Here is a 12,960-nt window from a genome sequence, read left to right on the forward strand (position 1 = left end):
AAGTGCTGGCTTCTGGTATTTAGATTTTTAAAAGAAAACTGACCCAGAGATACAGCACATTACTTCTTGTATGAACTCTTTAAGAACCAAAGTGATGCATCAGTTTAAAAACTAGAGGTTTTTTCCCCCAATTATCTTTTAATTTTAATTTACCCTTTCTTGGAATATATTCATCTCTGTTATGGCGCTGAATTCTTCAGCAAAAGATACAGGCCTTATGAATGTAATTTTCCTACTGCAAACTTCATCAAAATTCTATGCCAAGTTTTCCCTGTCCTGCATTAATTTCAACTCTTATTAATTTAAATACAGAAGCATCAGTTATACGCAAGATGTCAGTGGAGATTCTTAATCATCGAAATCATGGTTGTCCCAAAGGTGCTTTCTTCCAAAAGGCAACTGGACTTTTTTTGAGCAAAACAAGAAAGTCCAGTTGCCTTTTGAAAGAAAGCACCTTTGGGTTTTTCGCAAGAGTTATGTATGGAAGGACAAACTATTTGAAAACTGTAGTTCACAGCATACATTGACCTCGATCAGGAGTCTTCAAACTTGGCCCTTTTATGACTTGTGGACTTCAACTCCCAGAATTCTTCAGCCAGGCACGCTGGCTGAAGAATTCTGGGAGATGAAGTCCACAAGTCATAAAAGGGCAAAGTTTGAAGACCCCTGACCTAGATATTGCAAAGGTAGACTTTCTATGGGGCCTCCACTGTTCTTTGTGTATTTCCATCCAAGATAGACAATCTCCAATAACCTGTTGCCAGAATCTTCTAGATCCATGTGTGATTGTCCCATGTGGAGAATTATACAATTGAGGAAGCTTCTCCATAAAGATCCTGCAGGCCATTTTTCCTGCTTACTAAGGAAAGAGAACAACATGGCTTTCTCATTTGAGTGTTTTATTCAACAGATGAAGTTTTCCTGAGCTCTTGATGGTTCCTTAATCCTGGCTTCAGCTTTACTACTTAATGCGCTTGTCTAATCACTTAGCAAATTATCTGGCATCCTGGCTCATCCCAGACTTCTCAGTAGGATTCAGTGCTGGCAATTATATATTAAACTATCAGAAAATTTGCTTGCATTACAGACATTTATTTTATAAGTTTGAACTATGGAGGTTGTTTTTGGATGTTGGTCAAAAGGGCCATTGCATCCATTAACTAGCCCATGCTTAAATATCCTTAGAAGTCTATCTTCCCTATGATCATTTCCAAATTCCTCAGTTATTCAAAGATTAACCATTTCAGCTCCTACACATGCAGGACATAGTTTATGGATGATGTCAAAGTGCGTCTCATTTAGCTTAGGCAGTCTCTCCTTCTCTTTATTCCTTGGAACATTTTCTTCAATTCCTATTGGTATAGTGTCTTGGAAGTAAGGATAAAATGGTCCTAGTGATTGTCTTTATAGTACTGCAATGTAATTTATAACTATGTAAGAATGAGCATTGGTGTGAATAAGGATAAGAATCCATTTGAATGAATAAACCTCATTGTGAACCTTTCTTGTCAATTTTGTATCATTGCTCAGTTGCTAAGTCATATCCAGGTCTTCACGCCTCCATGGACCATAGCATGCAATGGAGGCCCCCCGTCCTCCATTGACTCCCCAAGTCCGCCTAAACACATGCCCATTGCATCAATGACATTAGCTAACCATTCTTGTCAACAGAAATGCCTTTTTTTCTCCTTCTGACTAAATTTGCAACTGTAGCTTTAGGAGAGATCATTAAATAATTTTAATAGTCATAACAGTTACAAGTTTTCCTATGGATAGCTTGCATAGCAACGGTAGGCAAGATGAGAAACACACCAAATCAGCCATCTCAGAGAAGGGGAAGACATAGATATTCAATTCATTGGGGTACGTTTTCATAATATCCAGCCTGTTGCACACTTATGGAATTGTTAATTACTTAATGTAAAAAAAGGTAAAGGAAAAGGTGTGTGCTAGTCATTTCCAACTCTAGGGGCCGGTGCTCATCTCCGTTTCAAAGCCGAAGAGCCAGCGCTTGTCCGAGGACGTCTCTGTGGTCATGTGGCCAGCATGACTAGACGCCAAAGGCGCACGGAACGCTGTTACCTTCCCACCGTAGTGGTCCCTATTTTTCTACTTGCATTTTTACATGCTTTCAAACTGCTAGGTTGGCAGAAGCTGGGACGAGTAACAGGCGCTCACTCTGTTACGCGGCACCAAACCGCCGACCTTCTGATCGACAAGCTCAGCGTCCTAACCCACTGAGCCACCGCGTCCCTTAATTACTTAGACTATCCCCTAAATCAGCAGCCCCCAAACCTTTGGCTGTCAGGGACCAGTTCCACGGAGAAAGGTTTTTCTTGTGGCCCGGAGGGGGCATGGTTTCACATGCTGTCTGGATCCGAGAGTTTCTGGCATGCCGCAACCCGATACCAGTCCACAGGACGGGGATTTGGGACCCCTGCCCTAAATATATAAACTGTTCTCCAATGAAAAACACTGAGCTTGTACTCATACATGAGGATGTGAAGTGGTGGGTTGGCTTATTTAACCAGTGATGACCAGATATATAAACTGTTTGGTTATTTTGTATTCACCAAATGAACTCCTTCTGAGGCTGCCTGAGAAGCAATGGAAAGGACTGCACTCCTATGAACAACTATTAGTGGTTGTACAGAAACCTGCACTTCCCTGTAAACACTTCCTCAGTCATTTCACATTGCTGGCAACGATACCGATCTAAAATGCAAAGCAAGATTGTGTACTTGTCACTGCAGGAACAGGTTGAAATTCTGTGTGTAGCAAGCATGCCTGAAGTGGAATTACTGGTAGATAACTTCCACATGACTAAAACGTGCCCAGGCTATGTGGATCCCTAATTATTCCCATATAGATATATATGCACAATTTTGTTTTTATAGAAAATATTTATTTAAGTAAAATATACATTCAGTATCAAAGCTGAACATTTGAATTCCTATAATCAAATGAAAAACCTTTTGGCTAATGAAGGCAAAGATTATTTTTTTTAATTTTTTTTTTTATTTTAATCCCATTTATATCCCGCCCTTCTCCGAAGACTCAGGGCGGCTTACAATCTAAGCACAAATCAAATGTGCTTAGCAATAGCCTTCATTCTATGTATATGCCTGCTTATTAGGGCTTTCGCCCCCCCCCCCAAGCGGCATTATTACAAAGTCAGCTTATTGCCCCCAACAATCTGGGTCCTCATTTTACCTACCTTGGAAGGATGGAAGGCTGAGTCAACCTTGAGCTTGGTGGGATGCGAACCTGCAATAATTGCAGGCAGCTGGTGTTACTTAAGGAGGCATTAGCCCACTGCTCCACCAAGGCTCGTAACACTAGGAATTATAACACTAGGAATAACACTTAAGACTTATATAGTGCTTTACAATACTCTCTGAGGGGTTTACAGAGTCATCATATTGCCTCCCAATAATCTGGGTCTTCGTTTTACCGATCTCAGGATGGGAGATGGAGTCGACTTTGAGCCCGTCAGGATCAAACTCCTGGCAATGGGCAGAGTTAGCCTGCAATGCTGAATTTTAACCACTGCACCACCAAGGCTTATTTCTGGACATTCAAACTGTGTGTTTGGGCAGGTGCAAAAAATTTAGTACCCTTATTGTTTCCTCTTAACATTTTCAAAGATTTTTAAAAATGTATTGGGCTCTGATGCTTTTAGTTCTGCTCTTTATCTTTTGTTTCCCACGACCCAGAAAATTGCTAATTTTTTCTCATTTGTGTGTGTGTGTGTGTGTGTTTTAAGAATTGGCAATCTTTGCAAACATTTAGAAGTGAGTCACCTAAGAAAACCTAATAGGCTTGTAACTGAGGTGATATTTGAATTGAGAATGCTTGATTCAAACTTCTCACCTTGCTTACGTCTCAACACAGAGCTACTCATATTTTCAGCCCCAGTCGAAGATCCTTAAACTATAAAGCTAACAATGCTGAGAACAATTCAAGGACATTCAAGGGTGTGGTCAGGAACCCAAGAGGGCAGCCATTACTGCACCAGGGATCCACAGGGTATGGTCAAAAATGTCAACTTAATGGTGATTACAGTGCAATCAAAGCTCTGCAATCTACATGCAAAAGAGGTGCTTTGATCGCGCTATTGTTGTCATCACCTTGACTTTTTTTTTTAACACACCTTGTGTATTGGAACGGCATACATTTTTTTTAAGAAGGCATACTTAAATATTCTGACAGGAAATCGGAATATGTTACCTCACCCATCTCTACGTAAACCGTTTTTTTCAGATAAATAAATATTTATTGAAAATACACAATCCCTGTGCTAATATTATCCTTGTATAATAGAAGCTTCACAGGGACGTTTCTCCTTACATAAGTATTCAAGCTTCTGCTGGCTTCCACTCTTTGGAAGAAGGTTTCCTGCTGCCTCTTTCCTGAGGCTGCAAAAAAAAAAAAAGCGAGTGCGTGATGGGTTTGAACGATGCGAAGTTTGAAGAAAAGAACGAAGTGGACAGAGGTGGAAGAGGCTTCCTTATTCCAAGGCTTGAGTAGAAGGTCAAGAAAGGGATCTTCTTTGAGCTGAACTGAATTATTGGGAATGAGTGCTCATGTTCTCTATGAACCGACTAGGACAGCAGTGCCCAACCTTTCTGGCTTTGTGGACTGGCAGTCGGGGGAGGGGAGGGGACGGTTTCATGCCTGTGCCGCTTCCACAAATGCAACTTCACACTCACCTGATGCTTGCGCGGCTCAGTTCCCAACAGGCCGTGGGCCGGCACCAGGCCATAGACCAGGGATTGGGGATCCCTGGATCAATATATTGTGACTGGAAATCTAAACAGTGTGCACTTAAGTGTGTAGCTTTAAGAAAAGGTTAACAAATTCATCTTGTTTTCATACAATCCAGTTTCCGCAGCTTGAAATTACCATTATTTCAGTTCAGGTAATAAGTGGATGTTCTCGTTGCCAACTATGGCAAGCTAGGGAGGAAAATGGAGTTCAGCAGTGTTCTACTTTGTTATCACGATTTCCTGGGTGTGATTCCAGAATAGTGCTTAAAAATGATCTGGAAAAGAAGAGTCTTTCCATATTATTGGTGGAGGAAGAACAGAAGGCTAAACCAATGAAAAGAGAAGACTTTTGTCAAGAACAACAAAACCATCCTTTTAAGGGTTATGGTTTGCCTGTAATGAAAAGCGAACTGCAACTTGCATTTTTAAATATATAACTTCTGATGAAGATTTTCTTCTTCTTTTTAAGATGGTTCTTTGTAAAACATAGGCACAGAAAAGGGACCTGGCCTGTCCCAGTAATCCACAGCACGGATTTTGTAATAACCCACGATTGTTGTTCCTGTAAAGAAAACCCAACAAATAGAGAAAATTGTGACATTTTAATTTCTTTATGAATTAAAATAGTTCTATAAACACAGTTGTGATTGACCATTCCATTTAATTCACATTCAGAATATTCAAGTATAACTGAGATTGCAAATCTTCTTATCGTGCTCCTGAAATCAATGTCCATCCATTTGTATTTTAAGTATCATTTTCTGCATTAAAAGATAATGAAGAAAACTTGTTACCAATGGACAATTTTGGAAACAGAATAATCAGATCAACTGATTTGCACTCCAATACAATTGAAGAGACTTTCAAACTGGGGTAGGGAAATGTGTTGGGGCTACATTTCCTCTGTAGGATCTTTTTTTTTCAAGAAACAGGCAGGCCCCGTTCATCAAAGTTCAACTACAGGATATCTGAGATTTGAAAATTGTGGGTGGCGAGGACTGCAGGCTCCCCACTTTAAATTCAAGAAACTGTCCTCCAGAAGATACCCTGCAGAAATGTTTAGTAATCCTCCCTTCAGTTCAAAAACCAACTTATAGATTTGACATAAAGCACTTAAAAGAAGATACTTTCTTTATGCAGATGTTGATTGTCTTTCTTGAATTTCCCCTTTTAAAAATTCCAGAAACTGCCTATGGAGGCTTCAAAACATTATGCATGGCAATGAAGGTGTCATTACATATTTCACTAAATAAGGATCTGAGGAATGCTTAGATCAACAAAAGCTGCAACGCAATTTTGGGAAAGATCTTAAAGATACTTTTTGGAAAAGAAACTATTTCCCACCTATTTTCCTAATTCAGAAAAAGGCTTAAAACTAAAGCTTCCTTTCTTTCCAGAAGCAACAAATTTATACCGTATTAATGACTATAGTTCTAATATGAAATACAGTGCTAATAATAAGCAACATTGTAAATAATTTTAGTAAGAATTGTAGTTTCCAATGAAATTCCCAAGGCATGCTTGAGGTTTTAAACTGAAGTTGCATTTGCTGTACCTTTAAAAATGCAGGAAGTGTTTTTTTTACCTGGGCTGTAGATTAACAGTGTAAATATACTGTCCTTGACACTGATTTGGTGATACTCTTTCCCATCCACTGAAAACATCACTTCAAATTTTTTCAAACATCTGTGTGAAAACACAAATGCATATATATCACAAGGGTTACAGGGTTATTTTTATTTTTTCCGCAGAGTAAAGGAGTTTCCAGGAAAAGTTGAAGGTTGAAGCAATAAGGGGGGGGAGGGATCCAGTAGCTAAGTATGTCATTGCAAGAACAGGACTCTGCATAGTACAGTACCACATTGAAAAATAATAACTAACAATAACAACAACAATAATAGTAATAGACGAGAAAGAACTGGAGAAGATAACAAAATACAAATAGAAATAGAAAGTCTGTGGCAAAGGCAAGCAAGGGTAGTACCAATAGTAATAGGTGCCTTGGGTGCAATCCCAAAACAACTGGAGCACCACTTGAACACCGTTGGCATTGACAAATTCTCCATTAGTCAATTGCAAAAGGCAGCCTTACTAGGAACTGCTTCCATCCTGCGACCATATCTGTAATACCATCAAACATCCACATCTGCCTATCCCAGGTCCTTGGTAAGGCCTCGATAGGTAGACAAAAATACCAAATCCAGTCTGAACATCTGGCTGACTGTGCGATGATTAATAATAATAATAATAATAATAATAATAATAATAATAATAATAATAATAATAATAGTAATAATAAATCCATTCTCATGCATTGGACAAAGACATGCATTGTCTTTGAGATTGATAAATACATGTTAAATATTAAAGCTACTGATTTTGCTGGAAAATGGGGGCAGATTGAACTGTCTCAAGGATATCTGTTTAGTACAGTTTCTCAAGCCTGGCAACTTTAAGATTTGTAGACTTCGAATGTCAGAATTCCCCAGCAAGTCCTGCTAGTTGGGGAATTCTGGGAGTTGAAATCCATACATTTTAAAGTTGTCAAGGTTGAGAAATGCAGGTAGTCCTTGGCTTACAATCACATTTGAGCCCAAAATTTCCATTTTTGCTATTCCATTCCATTGCTCACTTAAGTTGTTAAGCGAATTGTGCCTTATTTTAGGACTTTTTGCCACCGTTGTTAAGCAAATCACTGCAGTGCTGAGTGAATCATGCAGTTGTTAAGCCAATGTGGCTTCCTTCATTGACTTGGCCTGTCAGAAGCCATCTGGAAAGGTTACAGATGGTGATCACATAAATACATGCCAGTTGCCGAGCCCCGAATTTTAATCACCAGATCACGGGGATGCTGCAACTGTCGTAAGTGTGAAAATCGATCGTAAGTCACTTTATTCAGTGCTATTGTATCTTTGGTCACTAAATGGATGGCTGCAAGTTGAGGACTACCCATACTGTTCTAGTAGAATTCTTATGAGAGATTCTGCTCTCACTATTTTTCTTTTTCACTTGTGGAAGGTGGCCTTGTCTCTAATAAATAGAATATTGGTGAAAATATGATAGAGGCACAGATTTCAAGTCTTTCCTGAAAATGTCCCAAACAGCACAAGCCACTTCCTATACTATACGATTCAGATGTTTTAGTGCTACAGATGCAGGTCAAGATAAGCTAAAACGTATTAATCGGTACCGTGTTTCTGTAGTCTTATGTAACTATACTGGAGGTTAGAAGTACGATGGGGAAGAAATTTTCCAGCTAGTTGCTTGCTAACAAAGAACCATCACAGTATGCACAATTGAAAATAGCTATCAAATGAATAATGCCTTATCTGGAAAATGAATGAATGGAAAACAATGGTGGATTTCTTGAAAAATGACCTACTTTGAATTCACACAGCTGTCATCCCATGTTATCAGAACTTGCCCCTTCCTGAGACCAATGAAACGAACGCCGTTCACCTGCCCGGACAGAAATCACCTGCGTTAAACACTGCATGCGTGGAAAATATGAGCTCAGATTCAGTTCAGGTTATTTCGTGTGTGGATTGATTCATTTTAGGTTAGGGGGAGTCAAAAATGCATCAGTGGGCACACAAATAACAAAGCCCTCAAGGATGGCTGACTTACCAGGAAAATTAACCAGGCTTTGGATTTTGCTATAATATTTTCAAACTAGCATTTAGAGCGGATTAAGTGGAATGTTAGACTAACTCTGTGCACTCACCATGCACTTTGTGTGCAATAAAGAAGCCTGGCCTTGGAGTATCATCTCACGTGCTCGAAGAATACATAGTTGTTTATTGATGTTTTGTCTTTAGCAACTCTCCCTAACATCTTTTAAGGAATTTGAATTGACAAACTGGTAAAAGGAGGACTGCTGGGGGAAATATGCTGACATTGTAAACAGTCCAGACAGTGCTGTCAAGCATTAATGGGCGGTATATGTCTACATGCTGCTGCTATTGCTATCTTGGAGAATGCAGCTTTTTGACTGTAAACTGGACACACTTATTCTCTGAGACTTGCTTGTCTTCCAGGCCTACGATCCTGTGCACCCTTTATGAGCAGCCAGAAGCAATATCCCTAAGACATATATTTACACCCCAGTGATAATTAGGTCTTGAAGCAAGGATGGAAAACCCGTAATCCTTCCTATACTGTTGGACTATAACCGCGAGCGCTGCCAGTGGTGAGAGAACAAGACACCTATAGTTCAACAGCCAGATGGGCCAAAGTTCTTCACAGATGCTTTATAGGCCATGCTTTCCCTTTGGCTGGGAAGCTGCCTTTATCCTTTCTAACCTTGATGTTTTTTATCGATTCTGTACAAGGGTACTTGCCAGTGAAAAAAGCGGCATCTGGTGCACAGCAGTGTAAAAACCTTCTTTGGATCAAATAGTGCTGATAAAGGATAATAAAAGAACTGTGGGAGTCATGGGAAGAATGCCAAGAATCTCCCAGCCTCTCCTAACTCTAGAGCAAAGTCAGGCTCGGAAACAAAACCAAGTCACTTGATTTGCACCTTACTAAACTTTCTGTGTTTGCAAAGGAGTGGCAAAAGAAAGCACCCACCTGGTTGGGAGCAGAGAGGGGCTTTGCACAAATATGAAGGAGGAAAACAGCTGGAATTGGAAGTTCTCGCTTCAGCATTAAATGGTCTTTTCCAGGTAATGGAAATGGTCCTTTCACCACAGGGTCCTAAAAATAGATTTAAAATTAATTTGCCAAAAATGCAGAGATGCTGGAGAATTATCCAAGCACCCCAGTGACACCTAAGAGTTGCGCAGTTATAGTTAAGCAAGTTGAATGTTATCAGTAGAAGACCATCATCAAAAGCAGGGGGTCTCCAAACTTGGCAACTTTAAGACTTGTGGACTTCAAATCCCAGCTATGCTGGCTGAGGAGTCCACAAGTCTTAAAAGTTGCCAAGTTTGGAGACCCTGATCTGAAAAAAGTGACTTTTTGACTCTTGCATTGTAATTGGGGTGGCTTCTGCATTTTTACATAAGATATTTCATGTTTAAGCCTTCATATAAAAATAGGGTTGTTGGGAAGATCAACTGGCCTCTTAAGCTGAACCCTGGGAATCCATCATGATCATCTGGAGAAGAAATCTCTACCTCTTTTCTTAACTGTATACTCCCAGGCCTAAATGTTGCTCCAGAAAATGCAATCCCAGGATGAGGTGCAACTGACTTCAAGAACAGCAGAAAGGTGTTACATTTGCACCCCTGTAAATTCAGACATTAGACAAGGACAACCCAGCTTCAAATCACTCTTCACCCATGGAAGCTCATTAGCTGACTTTGGGCCCTTCACTCTCTTTCAACCCAATCTGCCTCTCAGGATTGTGATGATGAGGAAAAATGGGAGGGAGAGTCTTGTACACACCACCTGCAGGAAAGGTGAGGTATCATTCTAACAAGCAAATAAGGGCCCCCAAATTTTATTTATTTAAGTATATGGCTTCCCAACTTGAATAATTGTGGCTCTGGGTGATGTACGATCCACCAGCAACGTGTCAATACATCAAGAACCCAAATTTATATTACATCCTTTCACGCAAGCACTCCAATCAATTTGGCTGGGATAGGGATGGGGCCAACCATAGATAGATAGATAGATAGAGATAGATAGATAGATAGATAGATAGATAGATAGATAGATAGATAGATAGATAGATAGATAGATAGATAGAGATATAGAGATATATAACCACACATGGATGTGGGGAAGGTCATTCCAATGGGCAGGCACTACAAAGGAAAAGGCACATTCAAAAGAAAAGTGGAGAGGAGGCAAAGCCAACCGGTCCTGCTTCCTGCCACTTGGGGGTGTATATTTAGTGGAGAAAATGTGGGAGGCATAAGACAAAGAGAAATATGGAGAAATATAGATGGGACATCTATTTCTTGCTTAGACTCGCTTTTCCTGTTTATTTTAGATTTGTCCCCTGGTTGGCACACAACTCCCAGGAAGGAATATTGTTCCCAGTACGTGAAGGAAGCTGAGGCCAACATTTCTGATTTCCAATTCTCCTCAGAAATTCTGTCTGTGTTTTGTTAAGATCATCTGCAATGCGTTCCTTTTGTTTTTAAAAAGAGCTCCGTTTGCACTGAACCACTGAGCGGCTTCAAGGGGACCCGGGTGGTGCTTAAGATTCCCTAGTGTTCAAGCATGTCCTAATAGGAGAGCATGGGGAAAAGATCAAAAATGAAATCCGAAGGGAAGCATTCCTTCTGGCTTGGTTTGCTAAAGAGATCTATTACCCATAAACATTTACATAACCCCTTCCATTGTGTCAGATCCATGGAAAAAGCTGGCCCGCGAGGAGCAAACATCTGGTTAACATAAAAGGAACGAATCCGATTGGGACAACTCCCTGATTTATTTCTACGGGACAAGACAGAAGAGATTCAGAGGATAGGTGAGTAGATTGGTGGGGGGGGGGGTGAGGGGGAGGTGCCCTCACTTAAGAGATTATTCTATGGCACTAGTGGTGTTACAGACCATATATTAGCCTTATGCCATTTTGACTCTCCCCACAAAGCATCCTGGAAAATGTAACTTGGGAAAAAATGATGACAGTTCTTTTATTTGAAGGACTGTGGCACTGCCTCCCCTCAGAATTAAGAGTTCCTTCAACTGATTGGGGAGAAGGAATAACTACATAGCTGTTACATCTGGAGAGTAAAGAAACTATCAGGCACAGCCAGACGCAGGGGGTCAAACTATTTCCCGAAGCACCAAAAGGCAAGTCGAAAAACAACGGATGGAAACTAACCAAAGAGGGAAGCAACCTAGAACTCAGGAGAAGTTTCCTAACGGTGAGAGCAATCAACCAATGAAACAAGTTGCCTTCAGAAGTTGTGCGGGCTCCATCGCCAGTGGTGGGATTCAGCCGGTTCGCACCACTTCGGCAGAACCGGTAGCTCATTTTTTTTTATTGCCCAGGCCCAGAACGGACTTCCAGAAGTGGCATCCACACAGAGAACCGGTTGTTCACATATTTGAATCCCACCACTGTCCATCACTGGAGGCTTTGAAAAAGAGACTGGACAATTGTTTATCTGAAATGGTATATAGGTTCCCCTGCTCGAGCAGGGAGTTGGACTAGAAGACCTCCAAGGTCCCTCCCAACTCTATTTTTCTATGTACTAATATAAGGGTACAAGTTCAGACAAATATTAAAGTAAACTTAGGTTCTGAAGTTTTACCAGGAAGGGTTTTTCAAATGAGAGTAGTTCTTGGATTATATAGGCATTCCTCCCTGACTTCCATACCGTACAAATTTCTGTTAAAGGCAGGGATTTAAGGAAAGCCGATCAGAGCAAGACACTGGAAGCAAGGCTAGAGGTTGATAGCCAAATATGAGTTTTCTTTGAAACTTTTCTTTTTCTTTCTTTTGAGTTTCTCTCAAGGGAGCTCTTTATTGCTATGAAAAGCACACTGTTCAAAAGGGCTGCTAACATGAAGAGATCTGGAAAGTTAGATGTTTTGTTTTTCTACTCAAGAAATTGTAGAATTTGAAGTATTGCGCTTTTTAAACAAACAAATGAGAGCAACTATAAATGCATTGAGAAGTAAATATGCCTGTATCCAGTGGGGCTTATTCTTTAATGCAGGGGTCTTCAAACTTGGCCCTTTTATGACTTGTGGACTTCAACTCCCAGAATTCCTGAGTCAGCCATGTTGAAGTCCACAAGTCATAAAAGGGCCAAGTTTGAAGACCCCTGCTTTAATGCTTAGGATTCATTGAAAAACTGGTGGCTGAAGCTTTCATTGTTATGAATGCTATGGAGAGAACAGACCGTTTTATTTATGTTCTACCCCAGAAAAACATGAAATGAACCTAACAAAGGCTACAGTAGGTAGTTTGTTTTGAACAATCAGGAGTCGATGGGAACTTCTTTTGACTAGAGCCGGCTACCTCTGAATACACAATACAGCCACTCTGCCTAATGCAGACATGTCAAACACAAGGCCCGGGGGCCGGATGCGGCCCGCGAAGTGGTTTCATGTGGCCCGCGAAGCCATCCTGGAAACAGTGAGGGAATGGCCCCCACTGCCTTGGCCCTGGCCCAGAGACCCTCCTTCTGCCAGAGACCCTCAGATCTGTCCCACTCCTGCCCAGGCCCCCATAGGTACCCTTGATGCGAACGATGTAGAGCTGGCCACGCCCACCCAGTAG

General features: G+C 40.8%; 1 protein-coding gene across 1 annotated transcript in view; it reads right to left on the reverse strand.

The window, feature by feature from the left end:
• Nucleotides 1-2,820: 2,820 nt before the first annotated feature.
• The window catches only part of IDUA (alpha-L-iduronidase), a gene marked incomplete at its 5' end in the record, with an annotated part of 49,818 nt that continues 39,678 nt past the window's right edge, over nt 2,821-12,960 (reverse strand). Inside the window, 4 exons of the mRNA XM_081320326.1 lie at nt 2,821-5,331; nt 6,355-6,455; nt 8,152-8,228; nt 9,342-9,467. Coding sequence (XP_081176452.1) covers nt 5,234-5,331; nt 6,355-6,455; nt 8,152-8,228; nt 9,342-9,467 — 402 coding nt within the window. The 3' untranslated portion in view covers nt 2,821-5,233. The remainder of the gene's footprint in view (nt 5,332-6,354; nt 6,456-8,151; nt 8,229-9,341; nt 9,468-12,960) is intronic.

The sequence above is a fragment of the Vipera berus genome (genome assembly GCF_964194415.1).
Source record: "Vipera berus genome assembly, chromosome: 2".
Taxonomy (NCBI): domain Eukaryota; kingdom Metazoa; phylum Chordata; class Lepidosauria; order Squamata; family Viperidae; genus Vipera; species Vipera berus.